General features: G+C 32.0%; 1 protein-coding gene across 1 annotated transcript; it reads left to right on the top strand.

The window, feature by feature from the left end:
- The first annotated feature begins 1,020 nt into the window (after positions 1-1,020).
- Positions 1,021-8,009, top strand: LOC137812444 (cellulose synthase A catalytic subunit 6 [UDP-forming]-like). The gene is made up of 14 exons (XM_068614417.1): positions 1,021-1,705; positions 2,390-2,585; positions 2,678-2,910; positions 3,017-3,119; positions 3,206-3,386; positions 3,750-4,016; positions 4,161-4,506; positions 4,601-4,738; positions 5,013-5,138; positions 5,229-5,441; positions 5,532-5,805; positions 5,902-6,098; positions 6,203-6,553; positions 7,007-8,009. Exons 1-14 carry the CDS (start codon positions 1,625-1,627, stop codon positions 7,592-7,594), a joined length of 3,294 nt encoding a protein of 1,097 aa, XP_068470518.1. The 5' UTR covers positions 1,021-1,624; the 3' UTR covers positions 7,595-8,009.
- The last annotated feature ends 9,012 nt before the right edge of the window (positions 8,010-17,021 follow it).

Here is a 17,021-nt window from a genome sequence, read left to right as displayed (position 1 = left end):
TAATTGTGTAAAAAGTGATACAATTAAAAAGTATTAAATTTAGGATGAACAAAAACACGATATTATAATCACAAAACATTTTCATCTTTACATTCAATGAGACAAATTAAAAAAATTCCATTTACGGTTTTTACTATTTATTTATATAAATTGTGCAGTTAATTATACAATCAATATTTTTTAATTGTAAAAGTAAAGCATTTGAAAGTACTCATATATAGTTTAATTGAAAAATTCATAAAGTTAAGTTAAACCTTTAGATTAACAATGAATCCAATGGTGTAAGGGTATAGAATTAAGATAAAGAAAGTATATATATATATATATATATATATATATATATATATATATATATATATATATATATATATATATATAACGTATTGTGTAGGTTATATATAATTTACAATAAATAATCCAAAATGCAGTTTTTTTAATTTTGAAGAAAATAATTGTAGTAACACACACTTTGACTCTTGATACCACAAACACACACAAATCCAATCCCATCATGTGTAGAGAGAGAAAGAGAGAGAGAGAAAGAGAGAGAGAGAGTTTTTGTTTGTTGTGTTGTGTTGAGTGTATAGTTGTAAAGAAAAAGCCGCGTGAGATGATATTACTTGCCAGTTCCTTGCCAACCCTTTTCTCTCTCTTTCCCAACACTTTCTATTCCAATCTAACAAATGCCAGTGAAATCTCATCTCACCCAAATTACAAAAATAATATTAATTAAAAAATAAAATAGAGAGGCAGGGTTTTCCAATTTTAACACAGACACCACGTTCCTATAACCAAACACACCTTCGCCGACGAAAATTTATCTTTTTTATTTTTATTTTTAATGCAAAATACGCATTAATGTAATAAACCCAAAAAAAAAAATGAATTTTGGCTTTTGCATTATTCACCAAACTCCGGTGGGTCACAGCCATCGCCACCACCACCCCCAACCTGGCCCCACCTACCACCTCACTCTTTACTGACTCCTACTCCTAACTCCTTCAATTTTTATTTATTTTTGTTTATTTAATTTTTGTTTTTTATTGTAATTTCGGTGTGTGTGTGTTTTTTTCCTCTTTTTAATAATCCCAGCTTTGATTACTTTTTCTCTCGATCTCTCTGTCTCTCTGTCCCCCCCTCCATCTCTCTCCCTCTTGTGTTGTATCTCCTTCTCTCTTACGCGTCTTCATTTCCACTCACACACAAGCACATACTCTCTCTCTCTCTCTCTTTCTCTATATCCTCTTCTCAGCACTTTCTCTCTCTAAAGCATTGGCATAGATTAGGACCAGCCGACGGAGGCTATCTTCTGAAGGAATCAAAGTGCACACTGCACGCACAACCCCAACACAGTTCTCTTTCGCTCTATATATCTCTATCTCGCTCTATTTAAAAGAAAAGGAATTGCATTTTGGTGTTTTTTGTATTTTTGCCCGCAATTGGGAATTACTTGGGGGGGAAAGGAGGGATTTTGGATCCGGTTTTGTGTTTTGGTTTTGTGTGGGGGAAGTGGGTGTGATGTGGGGGTGTTGAGCAATGCAAGAGTGGATCTTTTTCTTCTGAAGCCAAGAGGGGTTGTGGATTTGAAGAACGGCGAGAACACTTGTGAGTTCAAGAAGCAGTTATGCACACCGGAGGTAGACTCGTTGCTGGTTCCCACAACAGGAACGAGTTTGTGCTCATCAATGCCGATGAGAATGGAAGGGTAATCTCTATCTTTCTCTGTTTTCATTCATCTCATATAAACTGTATAGGGTTTTTAGGACTTTCTGGTCCTTATATTTTTTTGTGTCTTTTTCTCTCTCCCCCGATCTCATTTTCTCCCCCTAAAAATGTCCTTCTTTCGTGTATTTCTCACTGTCGGTGGTCTCTTGGAACAGTTTAATGCCGCGTCTGAGGTTATCTTGTTCTTATTTCAAGCTACTAGTTTATGGAGAGGGGTTCTTTTTTGACGAACAAATTGTGAGTTGAAAATTGGAGGTTTTGGAGATGAACCTCAGATTTAATTAATCGTGGTGCGGTTTGAGGGTTGACCCTTCTGGAGTGTGTCTACAATGTGTGAACATTTGTGCGGATTGTGTGTAGTTTCTCTCCTGATATTAGTTGAGGATTAGTTGATTAGTTAGGGTGGAGCAATTGCCAATTGTTTTATCAGTTATTTGAACTTAGAAGATTTGATGTTGATGTGGCTTGCCTTGAAAAGATCAATGGCGTGTATGTGAATAAACTTGTCACTTTCCCTGACTGTGTGACTTGGATTTGTACAACCTTTTAGTTGGGTAGGATTTTGTCAATGTGAAATGTTATTGGGTTGTTTAGTTTCTCAAAGGATTGTAAATCAAGTGCTAACGATACTGAACTCTTGTTTTTGTTGTTTGTTTCTGTTCAGATTAAGTCTGTCCGAGAGCTGAGTGGACAGATATGTCAGATTTGTGGGGATGAGATAGAGGTCACTGTGGATGGGGAGCCCTTTGTTGCTTGCAATGAGTGTGCTTTCCCAGTTTGCCGGCCTTGCTATGAGTACGAAAGGCGCGAGGGAAATCAGGCTTGTCCTCAGTGCAAGACCAGATACAAACGTATCAAAGGTGAGATTGGTTTTTTGTTCCTTTCCTTGACTCTGGTATCTTGTTTCTGTTTTTGAATTTTTCTTAGAGCATTACGGATGAATGAATTGCAGGTAGTCCCAGGGTTGAAGGTGATGAAGATGAAGAGGGCTCTGATGATTTGGATAATGAGTTTGATTATGGGGATTTTGATGCTATGGGCACACAGCCAATGTCGGAATCCTTGTTTTCTGGACGTCTTAACACTGGACGAGGTGCTAATGGCGCATCTGGCATTGGGACAAACTTGGAACATGGCGCAGCCCCTCTCAATTCTGAAATACCGCTCCTAACTTATGGGGAGGAGGTAGTTTATCTTCGAATTTCCCATTTGGCGGGTCTGATTGTCTTTCTAGTGGGGATCACTTCACACCGTGAACTGACTAATGAATTGCCGTTTTAATCATTTATAGGATCCCGAGATATCTTCGGATAGACATGCCCTAATCGTTCCACCATATATGAATCATGGGAATAGAGTCCATCCAATGCCTTATAGCGATCCATCTATTCCATGTAAGTGCTGTACAATTTTCTACTTCTGCATTGTTATATTGTCTTGTCTGTACATATTGTCAACTGGTGCTTCTCTTGTTGTATAGTGCAACCCAGACCCATGGTCCCCAAGAAAGATATTGCTGTGTATGGGTATGGAAGTGTGGCTTGGAAAGACCGCATGGAAGAATGGAAGAAAAGACAAAGTGACAAACTTCAGGTGGTGAAGCATGAAGGGAGCAATGATGGAGGTTTTGGTGATGACTTTGAGGATGCTGATTTGCCCATGTAACTCTCCTCTCCAACTTAACATTTTTATTTGCTTTATTTATGTTTCTTATTATGCTACATAATTGGAGTGGATACTAGAGCACCTCTTTATAACATCAAACCCAGTCCATTTTGCATTTGGAAGACATTAAGACTCAAAATCAATGTAATTGCAATAAGCAATTGTTGGATTCATGCATATGTCATAGGCGTGCAATCTATTGTTGTTTTACTTGTGTGGTGTTGCAGTGTATGTGTGTGCACTTGGGGAAACAGAATGCAAGTTTGACTAAATAGAATAATTACATTTCTCTAATCCTGTGCCATTCATTTTTGCTTTGTGTATTAACATTTTTTTTTTATCAATATGTTGTACAACAGGATGGATGAAGGCAGGCAACCACTTTCTCGGAAGCTACCCATCCCTTCGAGCAAGATAAATCCTTACAGAATGATTGTAGTACTTCGTCTTGTAATCCTTGGGCTTTTTTTCCATTATAGAATTCTCCACCCAGTTAATGATGCATATGGCTTGTGGTTGACATCGGTCATCTGTGAAATATGGTTTGCTGCATCATGGATAATGGATCAGTTTCCAAAATGGTACCCTATACAGCGGGAAACATACCTTGATCGTTTGTCACTCAGGTAATTGTGCTTACCTACCACATCTGGTTATTTTTTTTATTTATTTTTGTGATTTGCATTTATTCTGTACCCAGGTGTATCTCATTCTATGATTTCATGTTTAAAATTCTAGTAGCTCAAGATTGGTTTTTAACATTGCTGCAGGTATGAAAAAGAAGGGAAGCCATCTGAGCTGTCCAGTGTAGACGTCTTTGTCAGTACTGTTGATCCAATGAAAGAACCTCCATTGATTACAGCAAACACTGTTCTATCTATCCTTGCTGTCGATTATCCGGTTGACAAAGTGGCATGCTACGTCTCAGATGATGGTGCTGCTATGCTTACTTTTGAAGCATTGTCTGAGACATCTGAATTTGCTAGGAGATGGGTTCCATTTGTTAAGAAATACAATATTGAGCCACGGGCACCAGAGTGGTATTTTGGTCAGAAGATGGACTATCTGAAAAACAAAGTTCATCCAGCATTTGTCAGGGAAAGGAGAGCAATGAAGGTGCCAACCTTTTCTTTTACGAAATTTGCTTTTTGTGCTGAAAGATGCAAGCATTTGACTATGCTAATGATCGTTTCTATTTTGGTTCTTACAGAGAGATTATGAAGAATTTAAGGTGAGGATTAACAGTTTGGTGGCAACAGCACTGAAGGTTCCTGAGGATGGATGGACCATGCAAGATGGAACTCCTTGGCCTGGAAATAATGTGAGGGATCATCCTGGCATGATTCAGGTGAGAAGATATATCAGTTTATAACAGACACCAAAAATAGTTTTTGCATATGATGTTTGTTGGGTTTCTGCTGAGATGATGTTCCCCCTGTTTAAACAAATTCCTTTGCATGATGCTCAAACTAATTTACATCATTACATAATGCAATCATGCTTTGCAAGTAGACTTACTTATGCCACCATCCCACTTTGGCTTGACAATTTGAATTCTAGTTGCCACATTTCACTGACTTCTGTCTGAGTTAGAAATGCTGACGTTCTTTCTTATATTACAGGTCTTCCTTGGCCAGGATGGTGTTCGTGATGTTGAAGGAAATGAGCTTCCTCGTTTGGTCTATGTTTCTCGAGAAAAGAGGCCAGGCTTTGATCACCACAAGAAGGCTGGGGCAATGAATGCTCTGGTAAGTATCGAATCACTTTTATTTTGGTTCAGGCTCAATTGATGGTCAGTTGGCCTTGATAACTTATGTTTTGATGATAACTATTTGAAGGTACGGGCGTCAGCAATTATCACAAATGCACCCTATCTTCTGAATGTTGATTGTGATCACTACATAAACAATAGCAAGGCACTTAGAGAAGCTATGTGTTTTATGATGGACCCTCAACTTGGGAAAAAGGTTTGCTATGTGCAATTTCCTCAAAGATTTGATGGAATTGATAGACATGATAGATACTCAAACAGAAATGTTGTATTTTTCGATGTAAGTTTTGTCTTCCCCTTTCTTTGCTTGTTTGAATGTTTTTCTCAGTCCTTTAATTTCAAAATTGCTAACTCACCAATTTGAAAACAGATCAACATGAAAGGATTGGATGGGATCCAAGGTCCAATATATGTCGGAACTGGATGTGTTTTCAGAAGGTATGCGCTGTATGGATATGATGCACCTGCCAAGAAGAAACCACCGAGCAAAACTTGTAACTGTTGGCCAAAGTGGTGCTGCCTGTGTTGCGGCTCTAGAAAGAAAAAGAATGCCAACACTAAGAAGGAGAAGAAGCGGAAGGTGAAACACAGTGAAGCATCGAAGCAGATACATGCACTTGAGAATATTGAGGCAGGGAATGAAGGTTAGAATTTTGAACCATGTGTCTGTCCTTACAAATCAAAATGCATACTGTGGGAAATATCCTTAATAATAATACTATATAAATTCTTTTTCTTAGGAGCCAATAATGAGAAGACATCCAATTTGACTCAAACAAAGTTGGAGAAGAGGTTTGGACAGTCTCCAGTATTTGTAGCCTCGACACTTTTGGAAAATGGTGGAGTTCCACAGTGTGTGAGTCCTGCATCACTTTTAAAAGAAGCCATCCAAGTTATCAGTTGTGGTTATGAAGACAAAACTGATTGGGGAAAGGAAGTAAGTATTAAACAAATAATTTTGTTTGGTTAATTCTTTTTGAAAAATTATTCTCCTCTTACATGTATTCCTAGTGCTCATAATTGTTGGCTTATTATTATCAGGTTGGATGGATATATGGTTCTGTGACAGAGGATATCTTGACTGGATTTAAAATGCATTGCCATGGTTGGCGGTCTGTGTATTGCATCCCCAAGCGCCCTGCATTCAAGGGGTCAGCACCTATCAACCTTTCAGATCGTCTGCACCAAGTTCTTCGGTGGGCCCTTGGGTCTGTTGAGATCTTTTTCAGCAGACATTGTCCAATCTGGTATGGCTATGGTGGTGGGTTGAAATGGTTGGAACGATTTTCCTACATAAACTCAGTGGTATATCCGTGGACTTCTGTACCATTGCTTGTCTACTGTACTCTACCTGCCATATGCCTTCTGACTGGAAAATTTATTGTACCTGAGGTATGCTTTAATGATCTATCTAATATTCTGTTTTGTCAGTGGAAAAACTTGTGTTCATATTTTTCATTCCCCCCATTTACGGAATTAAAAAACAAGTAATTGTAGTGTCTGGGTTTTTGAGATTCATTTTTGTCAGGTCAAATGGATAAGAAAATGAAAGTTTAAGTTTCATTTACAATTTGAAGAGTAGATGGTAAGAACAGTGAGGAATAGAGAGGAGTTGTAACTGTCTGGTGGAAAATCAAGAGAGATTTCAACTCCATATATGCATGTAAATCATACTCTCATCGTTTGATTTTGATAAAAATGAGTTTGGAACAAATATCTGGATCTGGGGACTATTTTGTAGGTTATTGGCATTGCATGTTACCAAGTCATTTGTGTTCCTATAATTTTAAGCACTTAAAAGCATAGAATTGGTTCCTGACATGGAATCTTCCGTCTGAAATGCAGATCAGCAACTATGCGAGTCTTGTGTTCATGGGCCTCTTCATATCCATTGCAGCAACCGGCATCCTTGAGATGCAATGGGGCGGCGTCTCCATAGACGACTGGTGGAGGAACGAACAGTTTTGGGTGATTGGAGGCGTTTCTTCCCATCTTTTTGCCCTATTTCAGGGTTTACTGAAGGTGTTGGCTGGTGTGAACACAAACTTCACTGTGACCTCAAAAGCAGCTGATGATGGAGATTTCTCAGAACTGTACATCTTCAAGTGGACATCACTCTTGATCCCTCCAACGACTTTACTAATCATAAACATTGTTGGGGTGGTTGTTGGGATCTCAGATGCCATCAACAATGGTTATGACTCATGGGGACCTCTCTTTGGTAGATTGTTCTTTGCCTTGTGGGTCATCATCCATCTCTACCCCTTCCTCAAGGGGTTGCTTGGAAAGCAAGACAGGATGCCAACCATTATATTGGTTTGGTCAATCCTTCTAGCCTCCATCTTGACTCTGATGTGGGTCAGAATCAACCCATTTGTGTCAAGAGATGGCCCTGTGTTAGAAATTTGTGGATTGAATTGTGATGAGTCGTGAATAAAGAAAAAGAAAAAGGGTGGTGTTAGTTATTTTTGAGGTACAGTGATGTTGAAGAAACAATGGTTGGAATGAATGCAACAGAAAGTTGGAAGAATTTTCGGATGAAAGTTTTTATTTTTCGGGTGTGTAGAGAGATAAAAGAGGAGGGGGCTGACACATTGTTACCTTGTAATAGGGGTTTTTCATTTATTCTTTCATTATATTTTCTGTGGGTTTTAGTGTTATTCTCTTTCCAGTTTCATGTATTATAAGAAAGAGGCATTGAATGATAAATTATTCCCTCTCCAAAATGGGGGATCTGCAGTCTCAACAACAATCACCTCTCATTTTAAGCTATGCTCCTTCTTCTTGTTTAAACCTTTTCCTCATTTGTAATACCGTCAACTATGGATATTCTTATTCTTATTCCTCACATCTCTTTTTCTCTCTTCTCTTATTCTCTACATTCATCAAACATCTCTCCTGCATTTTACCCTTTCTACTGCTCATTCTCTCTAAAATTACTAAACTGCTAAGAATAACTTAATAAAACATGGAAAAGATCAACGTCCTTGCTTGTCTATACTTTTATTTGATAGGAATTTTTATGATGATTCAAAAACATTGAATTTTAATCGGTTTTATTTTAGATTATTTAACTTTATAAATATAACATAATTTTAATTTATTAAATTTTTGTCTGAATTAAGTATTTAAATTAGGGTTAAATTTTAAACCTGTTTAAATTATTGCTCAACAATATCAATTTTTATTAATTTTTACCAAATTTGACAAGCATTAGTGTTTAAATTATTGCTCAACAATATCAATTTTTTTATTAACATTTACCAAATTTGACAAGCATTAGTTTAGAAATATTTTCATTGACGGTGAAAATAATCTTGTTTACCATGAAAAGAAAAATAGTTAATGGTTATAATAATATTGGTGCAAAAAATTTATTGGACTTTTATAGAAAAATAATTTTTACTAACATTGATGAATGCTGTTTGAAAAAAAATCAATTTTCAAATTGAAGATAATTTTAATCGAAATCAACTAAAAAGATCGTGACATCAATTGAAAAAAATTATTGATGTTAACATAGAAAATCCTAATTAAGGTTATCTAATAAATAACATTAGTTTGAATGAGAAAAATACTAATTATAGTGATAATAATTGAAAAATTACTATAATCAATCACCGACATAGTAAAAAATAATAATGTGAAGGTGATGATGTCCCACTCTCCAAGACATCCTTATTAAAATTAAGTTCATGTTTCCATTGAAATCAAATTTAAAAGAGGAAGGAATGTGAAGGATTTAAAATTCTTTAACTTGTGAGTAAAATTTAAAATTTTCCAATTTAAATTAATTGTATAACTCTTCGAATTTTTATTTTTTTTAAACTTTATATTCAAAAGCCTTTAAGTTTAAAGTACAAAGATAGGAAATTAGTAGAAGAAAACAATTGTAGTTGTAATGAAGAGTAGGTTTTGACCAAGTGAAAGAGAGAGAGAAGAGAGGTTTGGCTGAATTGAAAAGAGAGAAAAGTGGTGAAAACGAGAACAAACAAGTTTATACTTTTCATGTAAATGAATGAAGAAATACATGAAAAAATGAGAGTGAGTACCAAATAATCAATTTTATTCATATAATCAATTTCACAAAATCATTTATCATGTTTTCATTTTTTAGCTGTTTTTAAAAGTTAAAACATCACTTAATCAATTGTTACAACCACATGTTGGATCTATCTGTTTTTTTTTTCAAATATTTTTTTATATGATAAATGAATAAAAAAAGAAATAGGAATAATTATTATGACAGAGTATAAATAAAAAAATAGCACAATCTACTACTCTTTTATTAGTGGAAGAGAAATGTGCTTGAAATCATGACTCCAATTATGTTTTCGGCGACTACTTATTCTGCCCATAATAACTTAAGAAGTGCTAAATAGGGGAAGCCCATGGCTGAAAATGGGTTTGCATTCAAAATATCCAGCCAATTTCTTCCTCCACCTCCATACCTTCTTTTTCAACTTCCATATTAATCGTGAAAAGTTAATTTAACATTTTTAAATAACTCTAAGTAAATCATAACTTCACATTTTTAAATAACCTTAGTTGTACCTCCGCATCCTCATACCTTCCCGCACTTTCATTATTCTCCAGTTGCAACATTTGAGAGACCAATTCCATCATTTGAGTGTGTGAGAGGATTGACTAAAAGATTCGTTGTATTCGACGTGCTCCCAGTGTGAAGATATATATTTTTTTGTTTTGTACTTCATTTTTGCACCTTCATGAGTTTTTTTTTCTGGATTTTTTTGCTTCCAAAAAATGGAAAAATAAATAAATCAACCACCAGTAAAAATACCACAAAACATACATTAACCACCAATATTCACCACTAACCAAACAACCATCACCACTTAAAAATGAAGAAAATATCACACACTCCACCATACTCAAAAGGGAATTGTTGAAATTATAAAAAAAAAGTATGGAGGTACATGGAGAAGGTATGGAGGTGTAGGGAGAATTTGCCAAATCTTCACCCTAGTTTAGCCCGGAATAAAATTTAAGATTTTGCAATTTACACTCCCTAAATGCTATATCTACTCTCCCTTACTTTACTTTTTTTCTTATGAAATACTTTATTTTATTTATTATTTAAAGAAGCTACAAACTGTAACTCTCTTCTTTACATTCTGGTTGTTAATCTTTCTTCCCAAATTTCTGTCTTCTCTTTATTTTTAACTTTTTAAAATAAAAACTTTCATCTTAAGCATTACCAAAATTTTACTTTATTTTAGTTTTGCTTAGTTCAATCTATTCAATTTAGTCATTCCAGTGAGTTGTTTGATTGACTCGCTGAATGAAAGTTGTGAATTGTGCATATTTTCCCAAAATGGTCAATTTCTCATCGTGTTATTTGAATTTGAAGTCAATTCAAATTAATTGCAAATTCAAAGAGATTTTGGAACGTTCGAATGTGGAAATATATAAGAATTATCAGTCAAATTAAATGTTGATTTACCCTTAATGTTAATAGAATTGAAAATAGTTAATATTACGTTTGATTCCCATTCTATTTTTATTTTATGTTGAAGTTTTTTCGTTAATAATAAAAAAAATCATTTTCACTTGTACATGATTTTATAAAGTAACGAGGAAAGCAATTCACAAATATAAAAAAAGTTGTCATATTTGTAAATCAAGATCCGCTTAGAATCAGTTGGTTTTCTTCATGCAACAAATCCAATAACGTCCGACTGTTTTTTTCCCAAATTGAAAGAAAAAACACAATATTATTCATTGAAAAGAATATTACACAAGTTTCAATAAAGAATAATATATATAGAAGATGAAAAGAATATTACATAAGCTTTAATAAAGAATAATATAAATATATATAGAAGAAGAATACTGATATGTTCCATCTACATTAAATAAAAATAATTTTTTACTCTAAAATGTAAACTTTATTGGTATGGACCGAACGACTAACAGACCATTCAAGGTTCATTCCCAGTGGACCAATCGATAGTATAAATCTTATCATACTTAAAGAAACTCAACAAACTTAATTCGTGGTTAACAACTAAGTAATGCAATCCTAAACGCGAATTCACTCCTTAACCTGGTTCAATAAGGAAAACACATTAAGAGTAATATAAATAACACACATTTCAAGGAATAGGTACGTAATAAAACACTGTACACTTCCGAACGTCAAACGCTCCTTTTTGTTGACTTGAGTGTCGAAGTGTCTTCTGCAAGTATCCCCATTCGACATTCACCCGAGACAGTTGGACCGAGACCTAAGAAAGCAATACGAGAGTAGGAGGAGCAAGTTTTAGTGTGAACCAACTGCCCGACAAGAGGGAAGGAGACGAAGTCAATCAACAGTTCTCTAGGTCACATCCCCTAGAAAAACATAAACCTTATTTAAAGAGATATGGTCGATTTTAAAATTACATTATCTGAAATCACATTTATAAACTTAACTTATGCAATTGGCACACTTCACATTTTTTCAAACTAACATTTTCCATAAAAGAAAGTATACATTTTTGGTGTTGTATAAGAGTTCTCATAGGGAATTTGAAAGAGTTGACGGTGACGTGATAATTTACACAATTTCTTTACTTCCACGTTCCAAATTCCCCTAGACCCACAAGGGTATATGCCTTATTCTCAAAGAAAGCGCGTGAGTGAATGAAAGAGAGAACAAAAAATTGGGAGGGCTTCTTCATAAATTAACCTTTCACTATTTTAATACAAGAAAACCAAGTTTACTTAGTCAATTCTTTCAGACAATCCAAACCTGCATATTTCTGTTTTTAAAAATCTACATTTTCCCTTTTTTTTCTCCCTTCCTTTCCAGAAGATAAACAATTATCGTGTGAAATTTTTTTTAGCTAAATATAAGTCCAAGTCTCACTAGAAATTAGTGAGAAGAGACACATATAAACATGAAAGACATAACAACGTATTATATTAAGATTTTAGGTTAAAAGTATCATTATAATATTTTATATAGATTTATTCATAATTAAACTAATTAATAGCTTGGATAAAGAAAGCAACCATAACCGTCTTTTTCAGCCAGCTTATCCGTGAATCAACTTGAACAAATGTGAATTTTTCCAAGTTGACTATTTCCTGAGAGAATAATGAAAACATTTTTGTCTAGAAAAAGAAAAAAAATTATATGAATTGATAAATTCCACATACCTCCATCAAGGTGTGTTCCAAATTCCACAGAAGCAACGAATTAGCCTAATTTTTATGTTGCTGATTCCTTGACTTGGGTCAACCAAAACAGAGCTACGATAAAAAAAAAAGTAAAGTCTGAAACCGTTTTGAACTTTCCACGCAATCAAACGAAACCCTTTAGAACAAGTTTTGCTAATTTTAGTAACCGTCGGATCGCCGACCAAAAAGTCAAAGATGAGATCATAGAGAGAAATCCAACGGTCAAAGATGAATAAAACAAAAAATGGGAAAAGTGAAGAGTATAAGAATGTGAGGTTCATAGAACCAACCCCGTGGTTTCTATCAAGGTGGTCTCGTTTTTTTCTAAACTAAAACTCACACAACACGCTAACATGATTTTTTTGTTGAGCTGCACAAAACACACGCATATGAATATATAACTGTTAAGTGGGTTCAAAGTGTTACCAGAATCTAATGGCAGAAACACCTTCTTCTTCATTGCGCAAGGGTAAGAACATGAAGGATCATAATTTCATGATAAGTGAGTCTGAGGTGGAGGCAGAACAGAACCTTATGCAGCTCAAAGATGAAGAGGAGAGGCACAGCATTAGAGGAAGCAAGAGGAGCAGAAGCAAGGGTGATGAAAGTTTGAGTGATATTATAATGGCGAAAATACAAGAGATTTTCGGGAATGATATTGAGGTTTTTCCAACGAAGAAGCAAAGAAGATATCGGTCTCTTGTGAGTATATACATGGTGACAAGGCCTGTTAATGCTGCAAATGACACAAGGGTGAAGGCATGAGAAGTGAGAAAGTGAAACTTGGAACTTGAGAAGTTGTTACGGTTAGGTTTTAATAATCGTTATTCTTGTTTGTAGAAAAGCTTCATTCTGAAATATCTAGAGTCTCAACAACAGTGCTGTCAGATTGCGAATATTAATGTACTTATCTATCTATAAATGGATTATGCAAAGTATTGATTTGCGCGGTTCAATTTGTTTTGCTTGCGTTTCATTTCATCACATTAGTTCACCAACGTGAATGTTTGCAGCTTCTTCTGACAGTAATTTACTGTTTTTTTTTCGTTTTGAGATCTATAAATCTTGATGGAAGAAGTAAAGAAAAGATTTCTGTGGTCTACTCTCTCCACATGCAACACGGTGTGTATGTGAATGGAGAAAAGCTATGAAAGAATGAATGTGTAACACATGTAATTAAGGGTTATATATAGAAAAATGTTACTTTGGGTTATGAAGAGTCGATGCATAGTGATGAAAGTTTTCGGAGATAAACACTTGGTGGTGCTCTTCTGAAGTGTAATCAGAACTTCTGTTTATTGTTCGAGGAACATCCAATTGCTGCATTTTATGCTTAAGCTTTGCAACTTTGTTCTCCACAGTCCATACACTTTCGTCTTCAAAACTGATGCGTCTTTAGAGAGGATTCACACGAAGATTCAGCAGTACATTGAACAAGAATGAAATTAGTCAAATTCATATAAACGACTATAACAACACGTTTAATCCAAAACCTACGAACAACACATTTAATCTAGAACCTGGTTTTGGGTTCAAGTTACATTATTGATTATTATGGTTCATTGATATGAAATTCTTCTGTTGAATCTCTCAAAAAAAAAACCCAAGACCCAACGGTAATATATAGTTTGTTTGTTTTAGTGTCGATCTCGGACAAATATAATCAATAGAGTGCTGATATACAATTGGATAAAAAAATAATTTTTTGCTCATATAAGATAAGATGAAGAGATAGAATTTAAAAATTGTGTTGTGTAAGATTATATTATATGTATGTTGATATCTTAACTGGGAATTGTGAAAATATGGAGTAGATAAAGATTTTTTAGAAGTTTGGACAAATTTTTTCCGTTATAATGAGTCAGAGTGGAAGTGATTAAAATTATTTGTGTAGAAGAAAGAATGTTTCAATTTGAAAGAGACTTTCACCTTCAGTAAGAGATTGGTAGGTAGTTGTGATATTAAAAAGAAATGAAAAATTCAAAAGTTAGAAAAATCAGAAAGAAACACATTTTGGCTGCTAAATATATATATATATATATATATATATATATATATATATATATATATAATCTTATATTATTTAGAAATTGAATCGAGAATTTAATAGCATTTTTCTCTCTTAATCTATTCAAACATTTTTTTTAAAAACTGTGACGGAACTCAAGTATCTCAACCAACTTAACGTATATTAATCATTTTACATAAAAAAGCAAGCTGAATAAAACCAAATCTTTTATAAATTTGCATCCATTCCCTAAACTGGTCACAAACGTATATACAATTGCTAATCATTAAATTATTCATCAATGTAGTAACTAGTTTTAATATTTCAGATGTTTGATTTTTCTCTTTTACGGATTTAATTTGGTTATTGATTAGTACAGATCAAAATGGAAAATCAATAAGAATGAAAGGTAAAAGGAGGTTGATGCATTATTCAAAATAAAGAAAAAAATTAATGAGATTATACGGTGATAAAGATCACTTAATTAAAAGTGTTTTAAGACACTAAATAAAAACACATAATTATGAAATAATTGATAAAATAAGAAAAGAATAAAGTTGAAATATTTACATGGCATTCCATTTATATAGTTAGATTGTAAGTGTTGATATAGAAATAAACATTATAAAAAAAATACATTTACATATGATACAAATTTGTGTGTACCACGATAGTCTCATAGAACCTTTAATCAGTATTACGATTATTATTACTTTTATTTTTATTTTATTTTTTTTGAGCAAAGAATAAATTATAATAAAAAAAGTTTTTATTTTTATTATATATTATAATAATAATAATAATTATTATTATTATTAAATAATAGTATTATAATTTTTTTAATATTATTATTATTATTTTTTAAAAAAAGAGTATCATTATTATTTTTAATAATATTAAAATTATTATTATTCATATTAATATTAATGTTATCATTATTACTATAAATATTATTGAAATTATTATTATTATTAATATTAACATTATGAATAATATTATTATTATTAATAGTAGTAATACTATATAATAATATTAATTGGTAACTTCCTATGTACAATCTTTTAATTGAACAACTTTACCTTTTAATAAATAAAAAATAATTTATTTATTTAATGAAATAAATAGTTGAATAACTTTTGTTTATTTTAAAATACTAAATAACTTATTTTTAAAAAAATAATGGTTATAAAAAAAATTAATACTATTTTTACAAAATTATATATATTTAAAATTATATTATCTTTTTATTTAATTTTTAATAAAATGATAAAATAACAAAAATTATTAAATTATTAAATTGAATATATTTTAATATAATAAAAATGTGAATAAAAATATTAGTAGCATTAAAAATATTATTAAAATTAATATTAATAATATAAATAATATTATTATTGATATTAATATTAATATTATTGATATTATTAATATTGTTGTTAATATTAATAATATTAATATTAATATTATTACTAATATTGGATAAAAATTCATGAATAAATTTATCCACATATCTATATTAGTATGTAATGTTAATAATATTAATAATCATAATTTTATTGTTATTATAGTTATTATTATTAATTTTAAAAATTTATATTATTAATTTTTATCTCATTATTAATATTAATACTAATATCATTAGTATTTTTATTATTATTATTATTATTATTTACGGATATAGATGCTAAATTACCCATTAATCTGTGTATGCGAATAAATTTCTTTATGAATTTGAATGTTTGAATAAATTTACCTACGAAATATCAATATTACCATTATTATTATTTTGTGAATAATAATCCGTATGTATCGTTGGTTAGATACATGTACGTGTTCGTAATGTTGAATTTATATGAGCATCTAAATTTAAATTTTGTTATAATCAAATAAATATCTTATATTTATAATGCTTAATAATATCCAATAATAATCTAATAAAAGCAAATAGGAATATGTTCTAGATAAATACTATAAACTTCTTTAACGCTTACTATTATAACTAACCAAAAAGATATTATTACCACTTTAATTTTTCTGTGTTCTTTTATTTTTCATTTTGAACTAGTACTTTTTTATCCTTTACATTTCTTTATTTTACTTTATCTTTATAACTTTTTTTTATGATATTAATTAGATTTAAATTTCTGTTTTTTTGGAAAAGTGTCTTGACGAAAACTACTGAAAAAATTCTCTGATGGTGATTGAGTAGGAGTAAAAAATAATAAGTACAAAATAATATGAGAATTAAGATTATAAAATAAGATTATTGTATTTACTTAACGATTGATATTTATAAATCTGTTTAATGATCATTTATTGTCTCATAAATAATCGTTTATAAAAAAAACTTATAACTTTAATATGTAGTTTTGTTTATAATTGTTATTATTCACAATCAGAATTTGGTTGAGATATACACCATCGCCTACATTATTTGACATTCATACCTTTATGAGGGATAGTACACTATTTATTTTGTTTTCAGCAACTTCGCTGCTTTCAAACTATTTGTATGTTATTTGCAATAGATCTACCACATCTATTAGTTCTACGAATGTGTAAAAAGAGAATACTTAGAGAATTTGAGAAAGATGTGTAACGAAAAAGACATTTTAATACAACAAAATTAAAAAATACAAGTATAAGTTTACTTTATTGAACACTAAA

The sequence above is a fragment of the Phaseolus vulgaris genome, chromosome 2, assembly GCF_000499845.2.
Source record: "Phaseolus vulgaris cultivar G19833 chromosome 2, P. vulgaris v2.0, whole genome shotgun sequence".
Classification (NCBI taxonomy): Eukaryota; Viridiplantae; Streptophyta; class Magnoliopsida; order Fabales; family Fabaceae; genus Phaseolus; species Phaseolus vulgaris.
Note: the sequence above shows the minus strand (reverse complement) of the source record. Positions and strands in the feature narration are given on the sequence as shown.

What these genes read in the sequence shown, in the direction of transcription:
- LOC137812444 (XM_068614417.1), top strand. Translation starts at nt 1,625, where the DNA reads ATGCACACCGGAGGTAGACTCGTTGCTGGTTCCCACAACAGGAACGAG. An exon ending in CAGATACAAACGTATCAAAG is followed by an intron (nt 2,586 to 2,677) that starts GTGAGATTGGTT and finishes AATGAATTGCAG; the next exon opens with GTAGTCCCAGGGTTGAAGGT. An exon ending in GGGAAAGGAGAGCAATGAAG is followed by an intron (nt 4,507 to 4,600) that starts GTGCCAACCTTT and finishes TGGTTCTTACAG; the next exon opens with AGAGATTATGAAGAATTTAA.